The following is a 23,602-nucleotide window of genomic DNA, read 5'->3' on the forward strand; positions in this document are numbered from 1 at the left end:
TAGTTTACCTGAGTTACTTTTACCTCCTGCCTATTTATTACATTTTTCTGAGACAAATTATAGGCGTGGTATCAAAGCTATTGTTTTTAGCTTTTGCATGTTAATGATAGTTGAATAAAACTATCTATGTGCATGCTCATTTTTAATACATTTTTTCAAATTTTGAAAAACAGCAAGTCTCCAGGATTGAGTGAGTTAATCTGTCATCTGCATTTTTTGCCAAATTGGGACCTAAAATTTGCCCCAAAAAACCCAAATTTTGCCAAGAAATTTGCCAAAAAAATTGCAGAGGAGAACTAAGCATTTCAGTAAAAATTAACACGCGATACAGAAAAAAAAATATAAAAGACAATTTATTACATTTAAGGAGGCTACATTATGAATAGCGTTGTCACAAAGATTTTAAAGGATCATTATCCGTAGAGTAGCTTCCCTTGGTTTGGGCCCAGGCAAAGCTGCAACATTTCTCAAGTTTCGCACTTTTTTTTTTCGTTATTTTGTTTTCGCTTCTTTTTTTTTCTCAAAATTTGTCACGCGATTTGCCAATTTTCCCAAAATTTGCCACGATTTGCCAATTTTGGGAAATTTGCCAAAATTTGCGGATGGCCCTGATATTTGCGGCCGCAAAAAATGCAGATGACAGGTTAATACCCTTTCAATAGGTCACTGGTCTTATTTCAGAGTACTTTCTACCAGACCTATTAAACTCATCACCCAGTCACTATTAGGTGGACAGGGGTCATAACCCCCCCCCCCCCCTAGTATAGGACAAGACATGACACCTGTTTGGCGATATTACTTATTATTTCAGACAGAAACAACGCTGTTAACAGCCAGCTACTCATTTTAAACCCGAGTACAGTGAGAGAATGCGAGTGAAGAGCCTTTTTCAAGAACTCAACTATGTGCCACTCAGAGCGGGACTCGAACCGAGGACCTTACGGTCCGAAGGTGTATAATAGCAGTTTGAGGTAGAAGGTTAATAATAAACAGAAAACAAACGTTGCTGCATGACAAACAGAAACAATGGCTTGCTCCCCTTCAAATCGGATGCCTGACGAATATACAGTTCAAGTAAGGTAACTTTTCATCAACCTGCCAGCTTTGCTAAGGGCTTAAATAGGCAATAGTGCAAGGCAATGTTATTGTACTCTTTCAATTTCAGTGATCAAAAAAACCACACAAAACTATTCAAGGAAGGGAAAGTGCATTGACTGTTTTTCATGAATAAATCACTTTTTATTTTCAAATAATTACCAGAATCTATAAGCATAATAATGCAATATATTTACATTACATCTTTGCAACAAAATCTCTCATCTTCCTCTTTTTGATCCTCCACATTCTCTCTCCCCCCCCCCCATGCACACACACACACACACACATGTCCTCCCATCTATCCCTCCGAATGCCTAGACTTCAGCCTGTCCAACACAGTCATCCCTTCACCACCCTTTCTCTTCTTATTCCTCTCCTCAAACTTTCCCTCTATCTGCATCGTCCTGACTTTGTCCCGCACGGCCTCTCTGTTCACATCCTCTCTGTGGCCGTCTTTCCGCTGGACCATCTTCAACCCGCTGCTCGCCCCTCGCTGTCTGTGTCTTGGAGTGAAATCAATTCTATCTGGTACTTTGTACTGAAAAACACAACAAAAAAAAAAGATAAAGATAAAGAAATTAGACAAAAATAAATAAATAAATAAATCTATTCTTAACCAAAAAAGAGTTGGTGGTCAAAATTGTTCCATACAGCTCATGTCAAATTTTTGACAACCAAGCAGAGAATTAGTCGCAAATCTAAAAATTGACAAGAGCACAAAATTAGTCACAAATCTAAGAATGATAAAACTATGTTGAGCAGATTAATATACAACTAACTTTGTAAACCTTTTTTAAATTAATGATAATTTTACCACCTGTTGAAGTTGACTCAAATAATTATTGATAACATCTGCCTGGGCATAAGGATCGGCCATTTAGTTTGTGAACAGATTTAATCAATTAAATAATTAAATTATGGTGCTTAAAAACAAATTCATTATACATCCTACAACATTTTTGTAAAACAAGATGAGTTGGCAGATTGGCTTTTGCCTGCCAATGGAACATGTATAATGCAGTATTCGTTTTGCTTTAAGCAGCATAATTTTGGGACTTGTAAAACATTCCCTCGTGGATTTTGAGTAATTTATGGAATTAATCAATATGGGTGAACTCATTTCATTTTTATCTGTCCAATCGGAAGAATAGATTTGGCAACATAAAACATATGACTTAGTTCATGGTTGAACTGATTTCATATTATCTGTCCAATGTCTAATCAGAAGTTGTAGTTTCTCAACATACTTTAGTTTCTCCCACTCCCACTCTTCTGCTAAAAACGATTTGACAATTTTATATAAGTGTACTGCATATCAATCAATCCCCTCTGCCCCCCCCCCCCCCTCTCTCTTTGATAGACCAATATTTCCTAAATATATATTTCAAGGTTACATCGAGTTCTGACGGCCCACTCACTACTGTCCATCATTCACTTGCCCGTGGTGTTCAGCTCATTTCATTTAGTTACAAAACTTCAGTTTTAGTTTTACGAGGCTCACTTATCCACACTTCTCTTACCCTCAATTAATGTCAAAATTAATAGTTTAGATTGATCCATGGAAATAGATATAATAATAAGAAGAAGAAATCTAGATTTGAAAAAGATGGTAAAAAAAACAAACAAAACAAAACACAACAGCAAGGACAAAATGGTCAATCTAGGTATCAGACACCTCATTAGCAAACATTAGTTATAGGACGTGAAGAAAAAGAAACACTCCCTCCAGAAATGTTTTTTCTTCTTCATGGCCTTTAAGAAACACTGGCAGTCTACTGGTAATTATAATAATAATGACCATAATTTTAATGACGGAGGTAGTAATAATAATATCTAAAAATAATAAAAGAAAATAGCAGCAAAAAATCCACCAGATAAAAAGAATCAAAACTGTTAAATGCCACCAACCTTGTTCGCCTCCCTTTCCTCTTCCATTTCCTGCTTGGTCTTGGTGTCGATCTGACAAATCTCGCTGTCCAAGGTGATCATCTCTGGTTTGACCTGGATACAAAATGGAAAGATGGAGAAAAAGATAAAGTGAGTAAATGTGACTCGTATATAAGGGAACAACACAAAACAAATGACGTTTCGGCCTTTGGCCTTCTTCAGGTCAACATAAAATATGTTATATGTATTAGATTGTCATAAATAGTTAAAACAGTATAGGTAAAAATGTGTGTGTGTGTGTGTGTGATATGTGTGTGTGTGTGTGTGTGTGCAAGAGAGAGAGAGAGAGAGAGAGAGAGAGAGAGAGAGAGAGAGAGAGAGAGAGGGAGATGGGAAGAAGATGCAAACAAAAACATAGAAATTGTTTTGTTATGCCCACATATAGTGATTTAAAAAAAAACAAAAAACAACAAACCAACAAAATAAAAGAAAAACCAAAACAAACAACAACATGCAAGTAGAAAATATAAAGTTAGTACATTTTTGCTGCTAGCTTTTGACTCTGTGTGTTCCACAAAGACAGACTGATCACATGACATGGAACTAAATCTCCACTTCATAAGACGAAAATCAATTTGTAAATATCTATCACTATGTATTTCCAATTGTAAATTCACATTTCAAATGGGATGATGCATGTAAATAATTGAGGATACGATTTTAAATCTTTGAAAAACCAAAAAAATTCCCTTTATGCAGAGTGACTGACTAAAACTTTAAAGTCTTACCTTATTAAGAAAACAGAAAGAAAAAAAGAAAAAAAAACAACAAAACAAATGGTACGATTTTCACTCTTTGAAAAAACTAAAAAATACCCATTATGCAGAGTGACTAAAACTTAAAAAATTCTTACCTTATCAAGAGAAAAGAAAGAAAAAAAAAAAAACAAAAAAAAGACAAACCTAAACACCCGTTATGTTGAGCCATTAAAACTAAGTTTTGTTTTCTCACCTTATCAAGCAACATGTGAACTTCAGTCTCCTTCCTCTGTGATTTAGTCTCAAACGGATTGGACTCTCTGGCATCGAAATTGGCCTCACCAGCACCTGGAATTAAAGACATTACATTTATATTAATAATAGCATGCGGCTATGTGGTCTAGTAGTATGACACTCGCATTTGGACCGGAAGTTCTTGGGTTCGAGTCTCGTTCGGTGCATAGTTGAACCCTTGGAAAAGGCTCTGTACTCACTTTCTCTCACCGTACTCGGGTGTAAAACGAACCGTTAACAGTGTTGTCTCTGTCCGAAAAAATTGTAATATCGTCTAACAGGCATCATGTCCCGTCCTACGTGTTAAGTGTTGCTGTTGGCCAGGGACTCCTTGTAAAGCGATTTGAGCACATTTAGTAGATATTGTGCTATATATATAAGCTCAATTAATTAAAAATGTTAATCTATTGATCATCAAAAGGGTCGAAGAGGACATGGCAATCGATTGGACACAGGAGAAAGGTCAGAAGATAAAAAGTAAACTGGAGAAGTGAAAGGTGAAAGAGGCAGGTTTTGTCATAGGCCCAACTCATGAAGATGGTCCAGAATCGAGTGCAGTGTGGTAGAGGCATAGTTGCAGCCCTCTGTTTCAACAGGGACCGAAAAGGACTAAATCTATAATGAAAATATTTAAAATTGATCATCATTGTTCATACAAACTATTAATAAAGATCCATACTATGTGAAGCTGCAGTGTATTGTGGACATAATTCTGGCAGGGATGGGGGGGGGGGGTTCCTATAAGCCTACAAGGTTGAGTAACCTTTCACAGGATGGCTTGAATCTATGTACTCTTATTAGGAGGGGGAGGAGGGGGGGTGGTACCTATAAGCCTACCAGGTTGAGTAACCTTTCACAGGATGGCTTGAATCTAATGTGTGCTTATTAGGACGTTTGATAACTGCACATAATTATGGATTGATTTAACATTGTTGTAGTGGATAATATTTTGCCTTGGTTTGATAGTTTGAGAGTTTTTTCCACGACAACAATAAGCCCATAACAAGTTGGGTTTTATGAGACATGCAATACTAAGTATACATCGACTTGAGTCAAAGGACTTGGAATAGTGAAATCAAACAATAATACAGTGCACCCTCTGGACCGGTTTCACACTACTTCCAAGAAGATTGGAACCAGTATTTTGACATTACAATATATTGTTCCCTATCACAACATCCTAACAATTTAAAAAACAAAATTAAATTATAAATAAATTTAAAAAAAAAATGTTAATACATTCAAAAGTTTCTTTTCAGGCATTGCCAATATACCTCATACAAGAATATAATATTTCCAATCAACAAATCAAGTAAGTAAAATCAATAATGAAGCAAAGCAAACAATAATAATAATATTAACAGTAATAATGACAATAATATTAACCATAATGATAATACTACTACTTCTACTACTACTACTACTACTACTACTACTACTAATAATAATAATGATAATAATAATAATAATAATAATAATAATAATAATAATAATAAAAAAGACATTTCCATACCAGGTATGACAATGCTGGTAAATCCTTCCTTATGCCCAAGACCAAGCACGTCTTCATAGGGACAGAATGCCATGTCCACAACTTCCCTGTCACAGTAGTGGTACATAAAGGCCTTGTCTGGCTTCCGACTCAACTCTGTCATGTCCTTGTAGACCTGAAAATTTAGAGGAAAATTAGGACTGATAAGAAAAATCTTAGTACTCTGCCAATCCGACTGCCAACAAGGTCCTTCTCAGTTTAAACCGTCTGTATGGCACACCATTCCACAGAACATCTGAGAATCCAAATCATTGTCTTTATTCAAGAAATCCTTGAAAACATTTCTCTTCTGATGTCATGTACTTTCTATATATTGTTTTGTGTTGATGTAATTTAAAGAGCCAAGAGCCTCGCTCTATAAGAATCTATTATTACTATTATGGAATGTGTACAAATGGAGACCGAAAATGAGTAAAAGCAAAGGGGCCAACTTTTCAATTTTAAAACACGACACCCTAAACTGCACTACTCTATGGCTATGTGGTCTAGTGGTGTGACATTCGCTTTCGGATCGGAAGGTCCTGGGTTCGAGCCTCGCTCGGCGCATAGTCGAGTCCTCGGAAAAGACTCTTAACTCACCTTTTCTCACTGTACTCGGGTGTAAAATGAGTACCTGGCTGTTAACAGCGTTGTCTCTGTCCAGAAAAAAATTATAATATCGCCTATTAGGTGTCGTGTCCCGTCCTACATATTAAGTGTTGCTGTTGGCCAGGGACCCGTTGTAAAGCGCTTTGAGCATGTTAAATAGAAATGGCGCTATATAAAAGCTCATCTTTCTTTTAAGAACACAACATATACCGCTCACTAGCCATTTAAGCAAAATTATGTCAACACTCCAATGAAACAGTAACACACCACTTGCTTGAATGCCAACCTCTTGAAGACCTGAGATGCACATTCCTCCCATCAAATCTAAGCATCAGTAACACACTATAATAGTCACCTGGAACAACAACAAAAGACGTTTAACTACTATACCATGGCACAAGACCGAAGGGCTAGAGCTTGGCTAGTCGCTGGTTTGGATAAGTAAGTAAGTTATTTCCATCTTAATTTTCCCTTGCCAAAAACAAAAAGACTAACCTCAACGACTCTATCTCTGGTAACGGCCAACAATCCCTTCTGGCTGAAATCGAGACGATTAGGGCACAGTCTCTGGACGTACTGACATCGACTCAACTCTTTGTACATCCTCAGGTCCCATATTTTTAGTCTTCTGTCCATTCCAGTCGTTGCCATGTACCTAAAATGGATTTCAATTTTAAATACTTCAAGGAAAAGTAAACAATAAATTCCAAACACAAATGCTCTAAGCAGACTTGTCAAAATAATTTTTTTTTTAAAAATCCATATTATAGGGGAAGAAACAAAACATAAAATAAAATACCAGAAATTGATACGCATCAAGCTAAAATACATCTATTCTTTTCCTTCTATAGACCATTATACGAGGGCTCTTTCAGAAATAACCAAAAAATGCCCATTGCTCAGCAACAAGTGGAGATTTTTTAATTCTGTAAACGACATGATATTCCTTATTTCCTTACGGATATTCCCAGAAATTATGAAGTGCATCATTTTGCACAATGAATTTCTAGACGATTTTAAAGATGGCGGCCCACCTTGAAACTTGGTCAAAGGAGGAAATCAGAGCTGTCATACGTTTTTTGAACGCCAAAAGTCTGAATCCTACCGAAATTCATAAAGAACTTCAGAGTGTATATGGTGAGCATGTTATAAGCCGTACACAAGTCTATCACTGGTGTAATTTGTTTGAAGCCGGCCATTCCGACTTGACAGACAGGGAAGGGAGAGGGCGTTCGATAACTGCGACGTCAGAAGACAATGTGAAGCGAGTTGATGAGCTTATTCGTCAAGACAGGAGGTTGAAACTTCATGAAATCGCAAGCAGTCTTGAAATTTCGGAAACTTCTGCCCTTAGAATTGTATTTGATGAACTTGGCTACAGAAAAGTCAGCGCAAGATGGGTTCCTAAGCAATTGACAGACAATCATAAAGAACAAGGATTGGACATCTGCAGGGAACTTTTGAGAAGAAGCAAGAGCTCACGCAGGGTTCACGGGCATACTGCCAACGCCGGCGGAGACTTTCTAGGGTACGATGTGACTTTTCTTGACAGCATAGTCACCGGTGATGAGACTTGGTTGCACCATTGCACCCCAGAAACAAAGCAAGATTCGATGACATGGAAACATCCATCCTCACCTGTCGCGAAGAAATTAAAAGTCATGCGGTCAGCAAAGAAAATAATGGGAACTGTTTTCTGGGACAGTCGTGGTGTTATTCTGTTCGAAACCTTACAACCTGGAGAAACAATCAATGCTGCAAGGTACTGCCAAACTCTTGACAAGCTTAGGGAGGCCATTCGCAGAAAGCGCCCAGGGCAGTTGACCAACGGGGTCATTTTGCAACACGACAACGCTACACCCCACACAGCACGAGTGACGCAAGGTTGGCTAGAGACATATGGATGGGAGATTTTGCCACACCCACCACACAGTCCAGACCTCGCACCATCTGATTATCACCACTTTGGGCCACTGAAACGTGAGCTGGCAGGAAAGTGCTTTGATGTCGATGAAGAGCTTGTTGACCATGTGCGGAAATGGCTACAAAACCTTGACGGAAATTTCTTCCGAGAGGGTATCTATTCCATGGTGCGGCGTTTGCAGAAGTGTGTCGACAGACTTGGCTGTTACGCAGAGAAATGAAGGACGAGTCAAGGTATGAACACGTGCAATAATTTTGTTGATAGCATAAAAAACGCGGATTTTACAGGCATTTTTCGGTTAATTATGAAAGAGCCCTCGTATTTAAAAGCTTTAGTTCAGTTCACTTTACTTATGTGGAAATTTCTGACTTAAATAATAATATTTTCACCGACATTCCACTGAAGTTTGTTGAGAAAATCTGAACCCGGAGAAAAAAACCAAAACACTCGACCAATTTTGAAATCAAAACAACAACAATAAAAAAAATTAAACAAATAAATAAAAGAAAGAGTAAAAAACAAACAAACAAAAAAATCAACAACAAAAAAAAAAAAACCACAACAGACATTTGTATCAATTTCCATTTGCGACGAGTCTCACTGCGTAAAATTTTTATTAGAATATATATCAAATAGTTTAAGAGCTACAATTCAATCTTGGGTGGACACATATTAGTTATTTTGAAATGGAATTTAATTGTGGCCAGCCATCTCAAAAATGGTAGTATGTCTGGATGAATGGTACACGGAAAAGTGAATAAACAATGAGAAATACAAACATTGAGTGTTTTTTTTTCATTTCCAAAGCAAGAAATAGCTGCTATTTTCTTCCATAAAGAAGAGAATTTAACCTCAAGTGTCGTGTTTGCGGCTATCAATTGAATTTCATCCCGACAGAATACTATTTTGAGACAGTGGGTGGCGATTCAAATTTCAATAAGCTTTTTTTAAAAACTGAAAATTTGTCCCCATATGTTAGATATGCTAGATAGATCCAGCACCTTCCAGTGACATCAATACTCAAATCCCTCAGTCCGCTATGGTGACATAAAAGCTTGGCCGCTGGTTCTTTCATACTTGGAATCCAGAAACTGACTGTACCTGTGACGAGAAGAACAATAACAATTTTAAACTTAAAACAATCTCAATACAGATGGTTTTGATGAGAACGATTAAAATTTCAAAATAATAGTTTTAAATTTTAAAAAGAAAAGGAAATATATATATTTCCATCTACCTGCCCCTTCACTGTTGCCTCGTTAAACAATAAGCGCTTTTATATTAAAAAAAAACACAACCCACCAATACTAAACAAGGTCGACCGGAAAAATGGCATCCCTGTTAACCGTTAACATGTAGGACAAGACATCACGCCTATAAGGCACTATTACATTTATTCCTGACAACTACAAAATTGCTAGCTAGCCCAGTGCTCATTCCACATATAGCATGGTGAGAGAATGTGAGTAGAGAGCCTTTTCCAAGGACTCAATTTTGCACTGTCCGTAGCAGGGCCGAAGCAGGGAACTCCGAAGGCTAGTATCATACTACGAGACCATGTAAATGTTGCTGCTCGAAGCTCGAAGAAATAAATAACAATGTGAAATTGAATGTACGTTTCAATTTAATATATGAAAACAGATAAAATGGACGTTTTGGGTTTCCCCTTTATCAACAAAACAGAGGGAGGCGGGGAGGAACTGTGTAATGCAGTATAGAAAGTGAAATATAAAAATGTGTAGACTATTGTTGGAAAATAAATACATTGGAATTGGAAATAAATACAAAATATAATAATCATCAGAGGCAGTAGCAGCAGCAGAAGCAACAGCAGTAGAAGTAGTAGTAGTAGTAGAAGTAGTAGTAGTAGTAGTAGTAGTAGAAGTAGTAGTAGTAGTAGTAGTAGTAGTAGTAGACGTCGTCTGTAATTTTACTTACACATTCCACATATAGCATGGTGAGAAAATGTGAGAAGAGTCCCAAGAACTCAATTTTGCCCTGCCCAGAGCAGGGCTTAAAGCAGGGAACTACAGCTCCGAAGGCTAGTATCAATCATACTACGAGACCACAACTCTGCATTACAGACAGACAGATAGACAGAGAAACAAATATATGCCTACCATCAGAATGACCCAAATTGATGACAGCCGACTGCGGATTGGCCTTCATGATGTCCAGTCGACCCTTCTTGGTGTAAATTCCTGACACTTCTTTCCCGATGGAAACATCCAAATAGGACAGATAACCCTTGGCATTCTGAAAGAAAGAATCAAGGGAGGAGGGGTGGGGGGTGGGGGAATCTGATTTAAATAGTGGGAGATGATTGTCATATTTAGAATAGACATAGGACTAAGACAATAATAAACTGTATCAGTTCTTGTCTCCATGGATTACTTTTTTATCAGAATAATTTATGAATTGATCTTATGAATTCTATATCACAAAGAAGATATTATATATATATATATATTATATATATATATATATATATATATATATATATGTATATAAAGATATATATATAAAGATATATCTATAAAGATATATCTATATATATATATATATATATATATATATATATATATTATATTATATATATATATATATAATAGAGAGAGAGAGAGAGAGAGAGAGAGAGAGAGAGAGAGAGAGAGAGAGAGAGAAAGAGAGAGAGAGAAATAAAAAGGCAATAGGCACCTACAACTACAACTACAACAAAAAAATCTAGACCCGTTTGTCCCTCCCCTTCCCCTTCAACCATCAACTAATCAAAGAACACCACTGGTCTTCTGTGTCAACTGTGGCATCTGGTGCCATTCTGTCTGGCCTGACGTCATAAAAACGGGACCTTCACCAAATTTCATGACACTGAGCACAGCTGTCAATATATGACATAAGACAAAGGCAAATTCAGCGAAAAATTTCGGAGAAATTCCCAAAATCCCAGAATTCTGAGGATCCGCAGAAGGCTAATAATAATAATAATAATGATAATAATAATAATAATAATAATAATAATAATAATGTGCTTTATTCATCAAAAAGGAAATTTTTTAAAACACAGAGCACAGCCAAAACACATCTGCAGTCGCCGGAGACCAGCGCCTAATTGGCGTCTCTAATATCATCACTGGATAACTTTCACTTAAAACAACAATTCTTTTCACCTGGTTCATCCAAACATAACACCAGATTGAGGCAATGGGTCACGAATAACAAGATTTTCTGTTTCAGTTTTGAAAAAAAAAAAGAAAAACTTACTGAAGAAACCAACAAAAAGTGATAGGGCAAAAATTCCAGACGCTGGACTTGGTCCAGATGTTTGAGACAGTGGAGTTCGATTCCCTGATTGTCATAGATGTAGGTCCACTTCCTTTGGGCAACAGCAAACATGGTCTCTTGATGAAGCCACCTAGTGGATGGATGGGTAAGAATGTTGATGGTTGAGCCAGTGGGTAGATAGATAATTAAACAAAAAATAAGATGGAAAGGTAACGTTGTAAACTCCTATTTGCTTCAGAAACTTAGTGAATAATAGGGTCCATGAAACAAGAATTTCTACTTCTCACATATAAAAAGACAAATGAAAAATTTATAAACTTTAAAAAAATATAAGAAGGAAAAAGGAAAGACAATAATTAATACACAAATTAAATACAAATATCAATAAATATCTAAATAAACAAATCACTGCTGATGTTGACAAAAAGTGAATAGGGAGGAAAATTTTTTAACGATTGCCTTTAAGCACCAATTTTACGATTCACTAACACCCACTTTTAATGCAATTGAGATGATAAACTATCATTGATAGTCTAACTAACTTCCGAAGAGTGGGAAACTGCACCTATTTGTTCCACCACACGTCAGGTTGTGGGGGGTGGGGTTTGAGAAGTATCGTAATGTAACTTTTTACAAGGAGGAAATTCCTCCTCCAACACAAAAAATTGTGAATTTCCGCGGATCAAAGGAAAACCATTAGCACAGACCAATCTGTTTACACAGATTACAGATTCAATAATTTAGTAACTTTAAAATCAGATTTCTAAAACTCACTGCCACGACCCAACTCAGAGATAGATGATATCCTAATAGAATGCAATATAATAACAGACTTACCAACTGACTAAATTTAGAACAAAAATAATTTGGAGCTAATGTGGAAATGTAGATTTGATGATGATGAATTTTGTGAAATAATAAAATATCAATTAATGTAAAAATTAAAATGGGGCAGCGTGGCTCAGCGCTATGATCTTTGCTTCACTCCCAAAAGGTACCCGAGTTCGACAACCCACCATCCAGCGTGACCTAGAGCAAGTCACCTCTACTTAGCTAATTCTAACGCCTGGGTTATTCCAGTCTTCCCTAGGAATAGACCCTTCAGTAAAATGTCCCCTTGGGGACGAATATAAAGGGAAATTTATTTATTCATCAAATCAAAGATAGAAAGATCTGGAATGAAAACAAAATATCAGGAACTGAGAGGTCTGTAATGCTAAGCAAAACTTTTCATTGGACATCAGCCATCAAACATGTTATAAAATAGAAATAATCTTTAATATACTAACTTCACATCTGTTATCGTCTCCATCACATTTATCTCACAATGCAGTTTCTTTGTCTGCCAATCAAAGGCAGCAATGTGTCCTTTTTGACCGCCGATCAGTAAATGTCTAAAAGAGGGAAAAAAAACACAACAATAAATTATGATTATCACAGACCTGTCACAAACACAGAAACTGTTTTACTTTTTAAAAAAAAACAAAAAACAAACTGAATATTCAGTTAAAAGAAAAAAAAATTCAATGAAGATGCAAAAATGCAAAAGGGCAGCGTGGCTCAGCGGTATGGTCTTTGCATTATACCCGAAAGGTACCAAGTTCGACTCCCCGTCGCGCTGTGTGGCCTTGAGCAAGTCACCTAGCCTTAGGTCATCTTGCGGTTGACACCTTGGTTATTCCAGTCTTCCCTTGGAATGGTTTTTTTTTTTTTTTTGCTTAGCAGGTGATTGGAAAATATACTGAGGAGCTATAATAAGTCAGTAAATAAATGGGACAATGTTAACCCTGTGCTAAAAGGCAGAGAGACGAGGCCAGTTTGCCAGAAAGTGATCCTAATTCATAAAAAAAAATACCCACCAACTTAAACTGAAAATGTTGGGAGGTGACTTTTATTGTATAACCAAAATACAAGCATATGCCGGAGAACTTTTATCAATGACTTTATCTCATTTTCGTAGCATCACCATTTGCCTTATGATAAAAGGGATTTAAATGTGATATTTATTCATTTCAATATGGATAAATGAACATGAGCGCATAGAAATTGAGCACATACCTCCCATTTCTTGTGTAATCCATGCGGTAAGGTCCAAATTGATTTAGGTGAAGGTCAAATATTTTCTGTTGTGTCATCTCATCCACCGAGCTTTTGATGTCCCATTGTGTGATGTCATTGGTTTTCTCCGCTTCCAAAAGACTGGTAACAGAAGTAATTCGTTTCTTTTTTAATTGACTGGTGCAAATGTTATCTTCTTCTCCATTCTTTTTAAAAAAATGTTTATTTTATTTTGGTAAACCGTGATAAACTTGTGCAACTACTGACCTAGTGTTTTGTTTGCTTTTTTGTTTTGACACTTGATTGAGGCAGCATGAGAATGACAAGCTAAGACAAAGCGACATTTGAATTAGGCACAAAATCTCAATTAAAATACTCCCCTAGGGCCAATTGAATGCTCTGATGAAAGAAATGACACCATTGGTTCAATTTATAATACTTTTGTAGAAAGTAAGATTGGATCAATTTTTTTGTTGTTGCCTTTAAAGACCGGTCGCACTGTATGGCCATTGGCCAGTAGAACAGATTCTGCTCTGGCTGCACAATGGCGCTGAAAGAGTAAAATAAAACAATTACTTTACTCGAATACAAGGATGCTGGTATGGATGTCCTAAACTCTGAATGAAAGCCTTACCCAGTGTCTTCTGTACAAAGCAATTCTCCCCTTGCAGATGCCTGAGCCACTTCTTCAATCAGCTCTTCTCTTTCTTCCATGCGGTGACTGTGGAACATTGTTCTTGTTTTGGGCTTTTCACACACACACACACACACACACACAAAAAAGAAAAATAATTAAATAAAATAAAATAATAAGAATAATTAGACTTTCATTTCAGAATTCACACTTTTGAAATGTTACTTTCCATTCAAAGAAATGCCCAACAATTCCAGTCACATAATAATATTAATCTAATTCAGAGCTTATATTTATGTGTGGTGATGAAAAAAAAAAAAAAAAAAGAGAAAGAAACCCTCTCAAAAGGGGTCAAATGTCACATTTTATTTGACAGCAACATTACCTTTTTTTAAAATATAAAGTTTTGCATTTTATTTCATTCAATTAATTTAAATTAGTTTAGAATATAGCGAGAGATAAAGTTGGTAACGTAAAGATTGAAAACTCTTCCTGCAGGTTTTGAAAAAAATTGACTTGAATACAATTTTTTTTTTATTGTCAGTAAAAATACAATTATAAAATACACCTTTGATGCAATAAAACTAATAAAAAATAAATCAATAAATACATAAAATTTAAAAAGATAGATTTGTCTGTTAAAAAAAATATGATCTTGGGTTGACAAAAAAAAAAAAATACACTTCTAATGCCAATTTCACTATTAACGATTGACTATAATTACGATAGTGATAATAATGCACAGCCGTTTAAATAGAGCCCAAACTTTCACTTTAGTTACTTCTTCCCTCACTGGCTACCGTCAAGTAATGTAAACAATCCACCGTCAGCCCCAGTGATAACAGCTGTCAAGAAGGCGTGCATTGGCAATAAATTATGTCTGCAGGTAAATCTCATCGCTTTGAATTTCTCTCAGGCAGAGAGTAGTAGAAATTTCATCAAAATACTCAATTTTCTCAGCCCGTTGTGGACCCAACATCTTTTTCATAGTTTTCAAATATATATGGATGCAAAGGCCAATTTTTCCTCTACAAGACGCAACTATTTTTATTTACATCATTAACTAAGTTTGTGTTTTGCTCTTTTGAATAATCAGAGTTTTTTTATGAAATAAATATTAAAATTATAAGTTTAAGAAATATTTAAAAATTCAAAATATCAAACCAACACTTTTTACCATCAAGTGTGAGGGATCAGAGAAAAGTAGATAAAATTATCTTTCATATGATATATACTTTATTATGTAGATTCAGGGATTTAAGAATAGAGGGTGTGGAAAGGAATCTCAAAAATTATTTTTGTTACCAACAAAGAGGAGAATATTTCATTATATTTTAGAAACCCAATAAAAAAACTAGATAGTGATGATAAAAGACATTTATTTAATTTGATTTCATTGAATTTAAGAGGAAATTATAGATATTTCTTAAATTTACTTATTTAAGTTCTGTTCAGGTTATGGAGAGACACACTGAAGACGGTCATCACACCAGTACAAATGAAATATGTCGAATTTTTGTGAAGAGTACAGAGCCGTGCTGAGAGGATTAAAAGACTCAAGACGTTATCAACAATTGACTATAAATATAAATGTGAAATTCTGACATGTTTCAATATTTCAATTTGCGAGAAATGTATCTCACTGATACATAATTTAAATAAATGCGATGCAGGTATTGATACCTTTGGTTCAATGAGAAAACTCTGAACAAGAAACAATACTTAATGAGGTGAATATGATCCTAATCTTTCACCAGTGATGTGCTATATGCAGTATATATGGCACACAAATTAAAAGAGGTGCAAGTCAAGTACATGAAAAAAAAGTAATGGGCATGGATATCTCAAAAATAAGGTTATGAAAATTATAAGAACTCTTTCAGATTTTCTTGGTGGTTTTGATTGTCTTTAAATGAATGTCCTTATATAACAATTTTTAATGGAATTCTTATAATTCGTTGATTCTGGGATAAATATAAATGAATCACATTTGACTATGTTTCTGGTTTATTCAAAAATTTCTATTAAGACAATGCTGTGATTGGATTTCAATTTCACCTTACTCAAAATCCTTACTTTTACGTACAGGTGAACTGATATCTCAAAAACGCCTCAATCTACTGGTATAAAATTGATGTCTACATTCTACAGATATTCAACATCATTTCCATTACTTTTGTTTTAAAATCTTAAGTGTTGAACATGTTAAAATATTCTCTTAAAAATTTTAATTCACTTAAATTTATGTTTCATGGGTTATCCCTCTTGCTTTTTAACACGATCATAATTATGATTATATAATCAATGAAAACTCTGTTAATAAACTATTTGGTAGTATAAAAATATTTTTGCTACACTTAATAACGGCAATACTACATTAGTTTGAAATTCAGAAAAAATCGATCAAAACGGCGAAAAAATTGTCTCCCTCTCTCAGTGTAAAGACTCATCATCATTAGACTGGCTAGATTTACCTGGCGAACTAAACTGAAAGCAATAAACGCCCATGAATGACACTAATAAAAACAATAGTGATGATTGCAAATAATAGCTATATTATAACAAACAAACAAACAAAAATAACATTTTTAAAAATAAAATAACAAAATTAAAAATAAAAAACAAAAAATGAATAAAAAAGAAATTAATAATAATAATGATGTTCAAACGACTTGAGTGATTTATTAAACTTTTAGTTCATCCAAATCTTGTAGTCTACTTATGACTATACTTACAACTGGTCTTCTCCCCACAAGATATTTTTGGACCCTTTCATAAGGCAGTGTCTCAGACTTCAATTTCCCACCAGACTGAAATATGAGAATGAAACAACAAGTATATAAATAATATATCAAACAAAATAATTAAAAAAAAAAAAAAATACTTGCATTCATCGGCAGGAAATTTATCTTAGAGATAGAGGTCTACTCCAAGGGAAGACTGGAATAAATCAGGTGTCAGCCGCAGTGCACGCCGCGCCGCAAAGTGAGCCAGAGCAAGGCGACTTGCTAAAGGCCACACAACGAGGCGGGTAGTCAAAACTCAGTACCTATCGGATACGAAGCAAAGACCATACCGCTGAGCAATGCTGTCCTCAATTTTTTAATCTAATATTTAAATCTTAAGTTCATTCAATATACATCATTAAAACAAGTGACATTGGACATGGTTGTTAAAAACAAATAATATAATTAGAAAACTTACTGAGAAATGATGCACTACAACTGTAGATTGAGAAGGAATTCACTGCTCTATTCAAAATCATGATTAAGGGCAACATTATGAGCTACTCGTTCAATACTGTTATCACTTGCAGTTAATCACCTGTACACTTTCCTCTGTCTATATTCTATTGATAGTCCGTAGTTGACGTCACTCAGGTCTTTGTTATTGTTTTTTGCCATCCGCGTTTATGAGTAATTCTAACTGTATTAACCTAACTATAACCGATCATGGTTACACAAAGCTTTGTGTGTTGGTCCGTTATACTTCCGGATGGCAATGTTGTGAGTTCCTTGGCAAAGCATATGCTATCCAGGGATGCCACCAGGCATATTTAAAAAAAAAGCCTGAAAATTTGCGGGGACGAGATACAAATCAACGTCAAGGGCTTTGTAAAATATCAAATTTGGAATATTGTTTCAGTACTTATTATTGCAATTGAGAGCAAATAACACACAAAAGAAAGGAGAGTTAACAGTTTTCAAATTGATAAAATAAGGTGCTGAAAACAAAATATAGACAAATTAATATCAATAGCTATCAGGGGTGAGAATGACTGGTCACATAAAAGGAGAAAATTTTTCATTGTGAAGATCATGACCCACCCATGCAACCATAACCTATAAATTTAAACTTCACTCAAATTCACTGAGATGTAATCCAAAATTTGTCTCGCAGCAATTTCTGACACGACTCGGAGAATTTCAAAAGTTGAAAGTATAATTACATTTGGTGGTTGTAGTAGGGATGATGATGTGGTGGTGGTTGTAGTAGTAGTGGTGTTAGGGATGATGTGGTAGTGATTATAGTAGTACTGGTCGTATGGATGATTGTGTGGTGGTGGTTGTAGTAGCTGTGGTAGGAATGATGATGTAGTGGTAGTTGTAGTAGTAGTGGTGGTAGGGATGATGTGGTGTTATTTGTAGTAGTAGTGGTGCTATGGATGATGGTGTGGTGGTGGTTGTAGTAGTGGTAGAGAGAGAGAGAGAGAGGAGAGAGAGAGGAGAGAGAGAGAGAGAGAGAGAGAGAGAGAGAGAGAGAGAGAGAGAGAGAGAGAGAGAGAGAGAGAGAGAGGAGAGAGACTTCTCTACTAGAATAATTTATGAATTGATCTTAGGAATTCTATATCAAAAAACAAAAAAAGAAGAAAAGAGAAATGGAAAGAAAGGCAAAGGGAAAGAGGAAAAGTGTGAGAGAAAGAGAGAGAGAAAGAGAGAGAGAGAGAGAGAGAGAGAGAGAGAGAGAGAGAGAGAGAGAGAGAGAGAGAGAGATTTGTCCCTCCCCTTCCCCTTCAACCATCAACGAACACCACTGTCGTCTGTGTCAATTGTGACATCTGGTGCCATATAGTCTGGCCCGACGTCATAAAAACGGGAACGTCACTAAATTTCACGAGACTAATGCACAGGTGTCAAAATAAGACATAAGACATAATGGTGATTTTGTGGTTTTGAGGGAAATGTTTGACACGGCAAATTCAGCGAAAAATTTCTGAGAAATTCTCAAAATCACTGTTTATTTATAATTTTTTTTTTTTAAAAGGAGGAATTGTGATGGGGATTGGCGTAGATAAACTACCATTTAGGTGCCCAAATATTCGACCGGCGAAAAAGTTCCGGCTCAAATCTCGATCGCGATTTTTTTCTTCTTCTTTAAAAAAAAATATTTTTTTTTTTTTTGAATAGTGACGACGGACAAAAACCGGAGGTTCCGGATTAAAACAGGCTGGTGGTAAAAAAAAACGGATTTCCGGCTAAAACCGGAAAAGTGGCATCCCTGGCTATCTATTAATTTTGTCAAAATCTAACTCCATCTGCATATCCAGATTTTTAATGCATAATTCCCTCTCCCCTCCCACCATGTATTGTCCACCACAAGGGGAAGACAGAAACATTGTTTTGCAAGGTTCCAATATAATCGAACCACTCTTAAACTTTCCATCTGTTTACATCTTCACCGACTCACTTAGGCGCTCTTATTTTTTTAAAACTCTCTCGAGTTCATATGAATGGAAAATCTAACAAATTTGTTAGATTTCCAATAATAGTAAACTCTTTAGTTAATAACTAAATAGAGTTGGTGACTGGTTTCTTTATTAACAAATCCTCAAACTTCATCTACTTTTTTGTCTTTCAAAGTATTTTTGTGTGGAAAATTTCAATCCACAGCTCATATCATTGATAAAAGCTAAACCCAGTTGATGAGAGGATCCTGTTTATTAATAACTCGAGTACGGTTCTACTTTGGACAAATAAGACTAAAAGGATTGTTGTAAAAGCTATAAGAATGCGTCTGTATCAATTGTCAAAACAGATTCTTTACCTGTTCATCCGGATTGTCTTGAAAATATTTTTGTGTAGAGAATTTCAGCCCATGTCTCTCATGAGGTGCTTGTGGTTGGAATCTGGGCTGGAATACAACATGCACGATGAAACAAAAGTAAAAGTTAGAAACACATAGTTATATATATATTTATTTCAATTTTAGCAGCAGAAATATTTTTCGACATATGAAACAAAAAGGATAAAAAAGTTTCACAATATACCATAAAACAGTTGCATAGGCAAAATATATATCTTACCTAACAAAGCTGTTTGATGGTGCAAATCATAAAGATTTTTATCCTCCCATTATTGTTATTATTATTTCTGTTGACACCAGACATCTTGTTTGATGATTATCTACATTCCTTCATGGAATGCCTGGGTGCAATGGGATCGAAATTTAAAAAAAAAAAAAAAAAATTCTTGATGACTGAATCAACAGTCAACAGTGCCAATATGACACTGTTTGTAACAAATTATGGCTGTTGAATGATAGTGTATACGGTGTACTTATTTCATTTTCAATCTAAACTTGTAATATATATATATATATATATATATATATATATATATATATATATATATATATATATATATATATATATATAGAGAGAGAGAGAGAGAGAGAGAGAGAGAGAGAGAGAGAGAGATTATTGAATTTATCCTGAAACTAGTCCTTCTGGGCATATAAAGAGTGCAACTTTCATCATCAATTTGTAAGTTACAAATCTGAAACTAATGGACTGCAACATGTTGAACAATACAGACCTTTTTATCCTTTTTCCCAGCTTTCGGAAATTTCTGTGGGGCAACTTTAGCTTCATTTGTATTTTGTGTATCTTTGGCTTCAAGTTTCACCTGAAATAGACCGCAATAACCAAGATTACTTGACTAAAAAGGCAACAACAGTCTTCACAGACTCAGCTATAATGGGATTTATTTTTAGCAACATGGAAAGGCAATCAAATTTGATGACATGGGTGCCTAAACCTGAAATCCAGATTAGGTAAACTCTCGAAACCTGAAAATACTTCCCTTCATAAAGCGTATGTAAAACCTACCTTTTGTTGTATGCTTTCCTACGTAGCTACCATCGTCATCTCGTACTCTAACCAATAAAAAACACATTTTTTCTCCTTCCAATGCTACCGACGAATCAGAACACATGTTTACTACAAGGCTTGTTCATATGGAACCACAGCAAAAGAAGTTTAGCAAAGGATAGAACTCTCAAGGGTCCATTAACCTTCCATGTTAGCTAATTGTCTGAGGTCACAGGAGATACCAGGTAATGCTGTGTCCAATGGTGGGCAATTATGGATATTTACGGTCTTCTAATATGTTGGAACAGCATGGGGAAAAAAATAACAGCCTCTTTCACTTTATTAATATCATTTGAAAAATCAGTTTTTTCACTAAATAATCAGTCCAAACTTTATCTTATTTGTGGTGTAAAACTAGTTGTTTTTTGTGTGGTTTGTTTATGTTTTTAATGTTGCAAGATGTAGATCTACTAATTTTTAAGAGCTTGTAAATTTTGAAAGTGATACTAAGCTGCTAGAAGCTGTGAACTGTAAAAAGTAATAAACAAAAATGAATATAAACTTTTTAAAAAATGCATTACTAAATTCCAGATTGACGACAGAGAAATTTTGTAGGTCATCTCTGTTGTAGAAAAATCTTGGAAAGTCTCTGTATTTATGTCTTTATTGTTTTTTTGTTGATGGCTGAAGAAGAGTTTTGAGCCCAAAACATTCTGTGTCGGGTTTTTAAAAAAAAGGTGTTATATTCATTTTTGTTTATTACTTTGTAAATTTCGATGCGCTTAAAGTACAAAATTTCGGTATTCAATACTCATCGGCATGGATTTGATTTTAATTTAAATCAAAACTAGATGTGTGCATTTGTGTACTTGTGCGGTATTATCATGTTGGAAATTGATTTTTAAAAATCTATTTTTTGTTTTGTTAAATGGCATTCAAGAACTGTTTACGATCAAAACAATGACAATATACATGGAGAGTGAAAGCGTAACTGGTATACCCTTTGTAAACACGAGATATACACATTCTAATGTTGTTGAGACGTGCCATCTCTCAGGTACTGGTCCCCACATCGTACTTTTATGTTTTCACGGGTCTCACCACGTCCCCCTTTCCAGTCCCCACCACGTCCCCCTTTCCAGTCCCCACCACGTCCCCCTTTCCAGTCCCCACCACGTCCCCCTTTCCGGTCCCCACCACGTCCCCCTTTCCGGTCCCCACCACGTCCCCCTTTCCGGTCCCCACCAGTCCCCCTTTCCGGTCCCACCAGTCCCCCTTTCCGGTCCCCACCAGTCCCCCTTTCTGGTCCCCACCACGTCCCCCTTTCCGGTCCCCACCAGTCCCCACCACGTCCCCCTTTCCGGTCCCCACCAGTCCCCCTTTCCGGTCCCCACCACGTCCCCCTTTCCGGTCCCCACCACGTCCCCTTTCCAGTCCCCACCACGTCCCCCTTTCCAGTCCCACCACGTCCCCCTTTCCAGTCCCCACCACGTCCCCTTTCCGGTCCCCACCAGTCCCCCTTTCCGGTCCCCCCCGCGTCCCCCTTCCCGGTCCCCACCACGTCCCCCTTTCCGGTCCCCACCACGTCCCCCTTTCCGGTCCCCACCACGTCCCCCTTTCCAGTCCCCACCACGTCCCCCTTTCCAGTCCCCACCACGTCCCCCTTTCCAGTCCCCACCACGTCCCCCTTTCCAGTCCCCACCACATCCCCCTTTCCAGTCCCCACCACGTCCCCTTTCCAGTGCCCACCACGTCCCCCTTTCCAGTCCCCCTTTCCAGTCCCCACCACATCCCCCTTTCCAGTCCCCACCACGTCCCCCTTTCCGGTCCCCACCACGTCCCCCTTTCCAGTCCCCACCACGTCCCCCTTTCCAGTCCCCACCACGTCCCCCTTTCCAGTCCCCGGCGATAACGTTACCTATTTCATAGCTGCCAACTTTTCAAAATGCAAAAACGTATTATTATACACGCGGTGCGGCGCGGATGCCCAATTCATGTCTTAAAATGGCATATTTATTAATGTTTAAGTACTAGAATGGTCAGAACTGTAATACTAAGAGAAGCTTACCTTTATCATCATACTGGGTAGGCATAAGTGATGGGGAGGTGGTGACAGAAGCAGATTACTGAGGCTTGGGCTTAAAAAGCTTAATTTTTATAAGATTTTCTTCTTTTTTTTTTCTTTCTGGATTTTTTTTCTTTTTCTGGATTGGCCAAATCGTACTGAGTACGATTTTATCGTACTGGTTGGCAGCTATGCTATTTGTTGTAGACCTACTAAGCAACATATCAACCAGAGAAAAAGATAGAGCAAGAGAGAAGGATGGGGGACGGGATTAACTGGCTACAAAGCTAGATGCTCTCGCCATATAAAGTCATAAGTAGAAAATTTACAATTCAAACCTTAGTATCTTTATTCTTGTCTTTCTTTGATGACTTTTTGGTTGAAAATTTTGAGTCATATCTCAGGTGAGGAGCTTGTGGCTTGAATTTGGCCTGAAAAGAAATATAAATAATGAAAAATGTTCTTTTTTAACCATGGATCAGTACACTTCATCACAACATATTCCTTTCTTGACACTATGCATTATTGACAAATATTATTAATGCTGTGTCAAGTTTGTAGTGATGTGTAGTATTGGTAGTATCTTTAAACGCTGCATGCATGCAATGCACAAAATGCAGTTAAAGAAGTGGATGTCGTATCATAATTTTAATTAAAAAGAAAGAGAGAAATCACTAAGATTGACACAGAGGAGTTTGTGATTTTTTTAGTATGACACTCGCCTTTGGACCTGGTTCGAGTCCGCTCCTTTTGGCAGCACAAAGTTTGAGTCCTTGGAAAAGACTATTTACTCATAATGTCTAACTGCATTTTCGTGTAAAATGAGTACCTCGCCGATAACAGCGCTGTCTCTATATACAAGTCTCCTGTCTA

The 23,602-nt window shown here is 36.5% G+C and overlaps 1 protein-coding gene across 1 annotated transcript; it reads right to left on the minus strand.

Moving 5' to 3' along the window:
* Positions 1-1,215: 1,215 nt before the first annotated feature.
* LOC144979559 (WD repeat-containing protein 46-like) lies at positions 1,216-23,160 on the minus strand (the record flags this gene model as incomplete). Its single annotated transcript, XM_078926288.1, is given in 15 exon segments — positions 1,216-1,636; positions 3,007-3,099; positions 3,997-4,091; positions 5,551-5,704; positions 6,673-6,832; positions 9,103-9,202; positions 10,222-10,357; positions 11,363-11,513; positions 12,673-12,777; positions 13,442-13,582; positions 14,076-14,188; positions 16,811-16,885; positions 19,620-19,706; positions 20,390-20,479; positions 23,068-23,160. Coding segments are annotated over 15 exon segments (1,833 nt in total), but the record flags the coding sequence as incomplete, so codon positions are not given.
* Positions 23,161-23,602: the final 442 nt, after the last annotated feature.

The sequence above is a fragment of the Berghia stephanieae genome, chromosome 9, assembly GCF_034508935.2.
Source record: "Berghia stephanieae isolate SIO BIC M18660-M18661 chromosome 9, UCSD_Bste_1.3, whole genome shotgun sequence".
Taxonomy (NCBI): domain Eukaryota; kingdom Metazoa; phylum Mollusca; class Gastropoda; order Nudibranchia; family Aeolidiidae; genus Berghia; species Berghia stephanieae.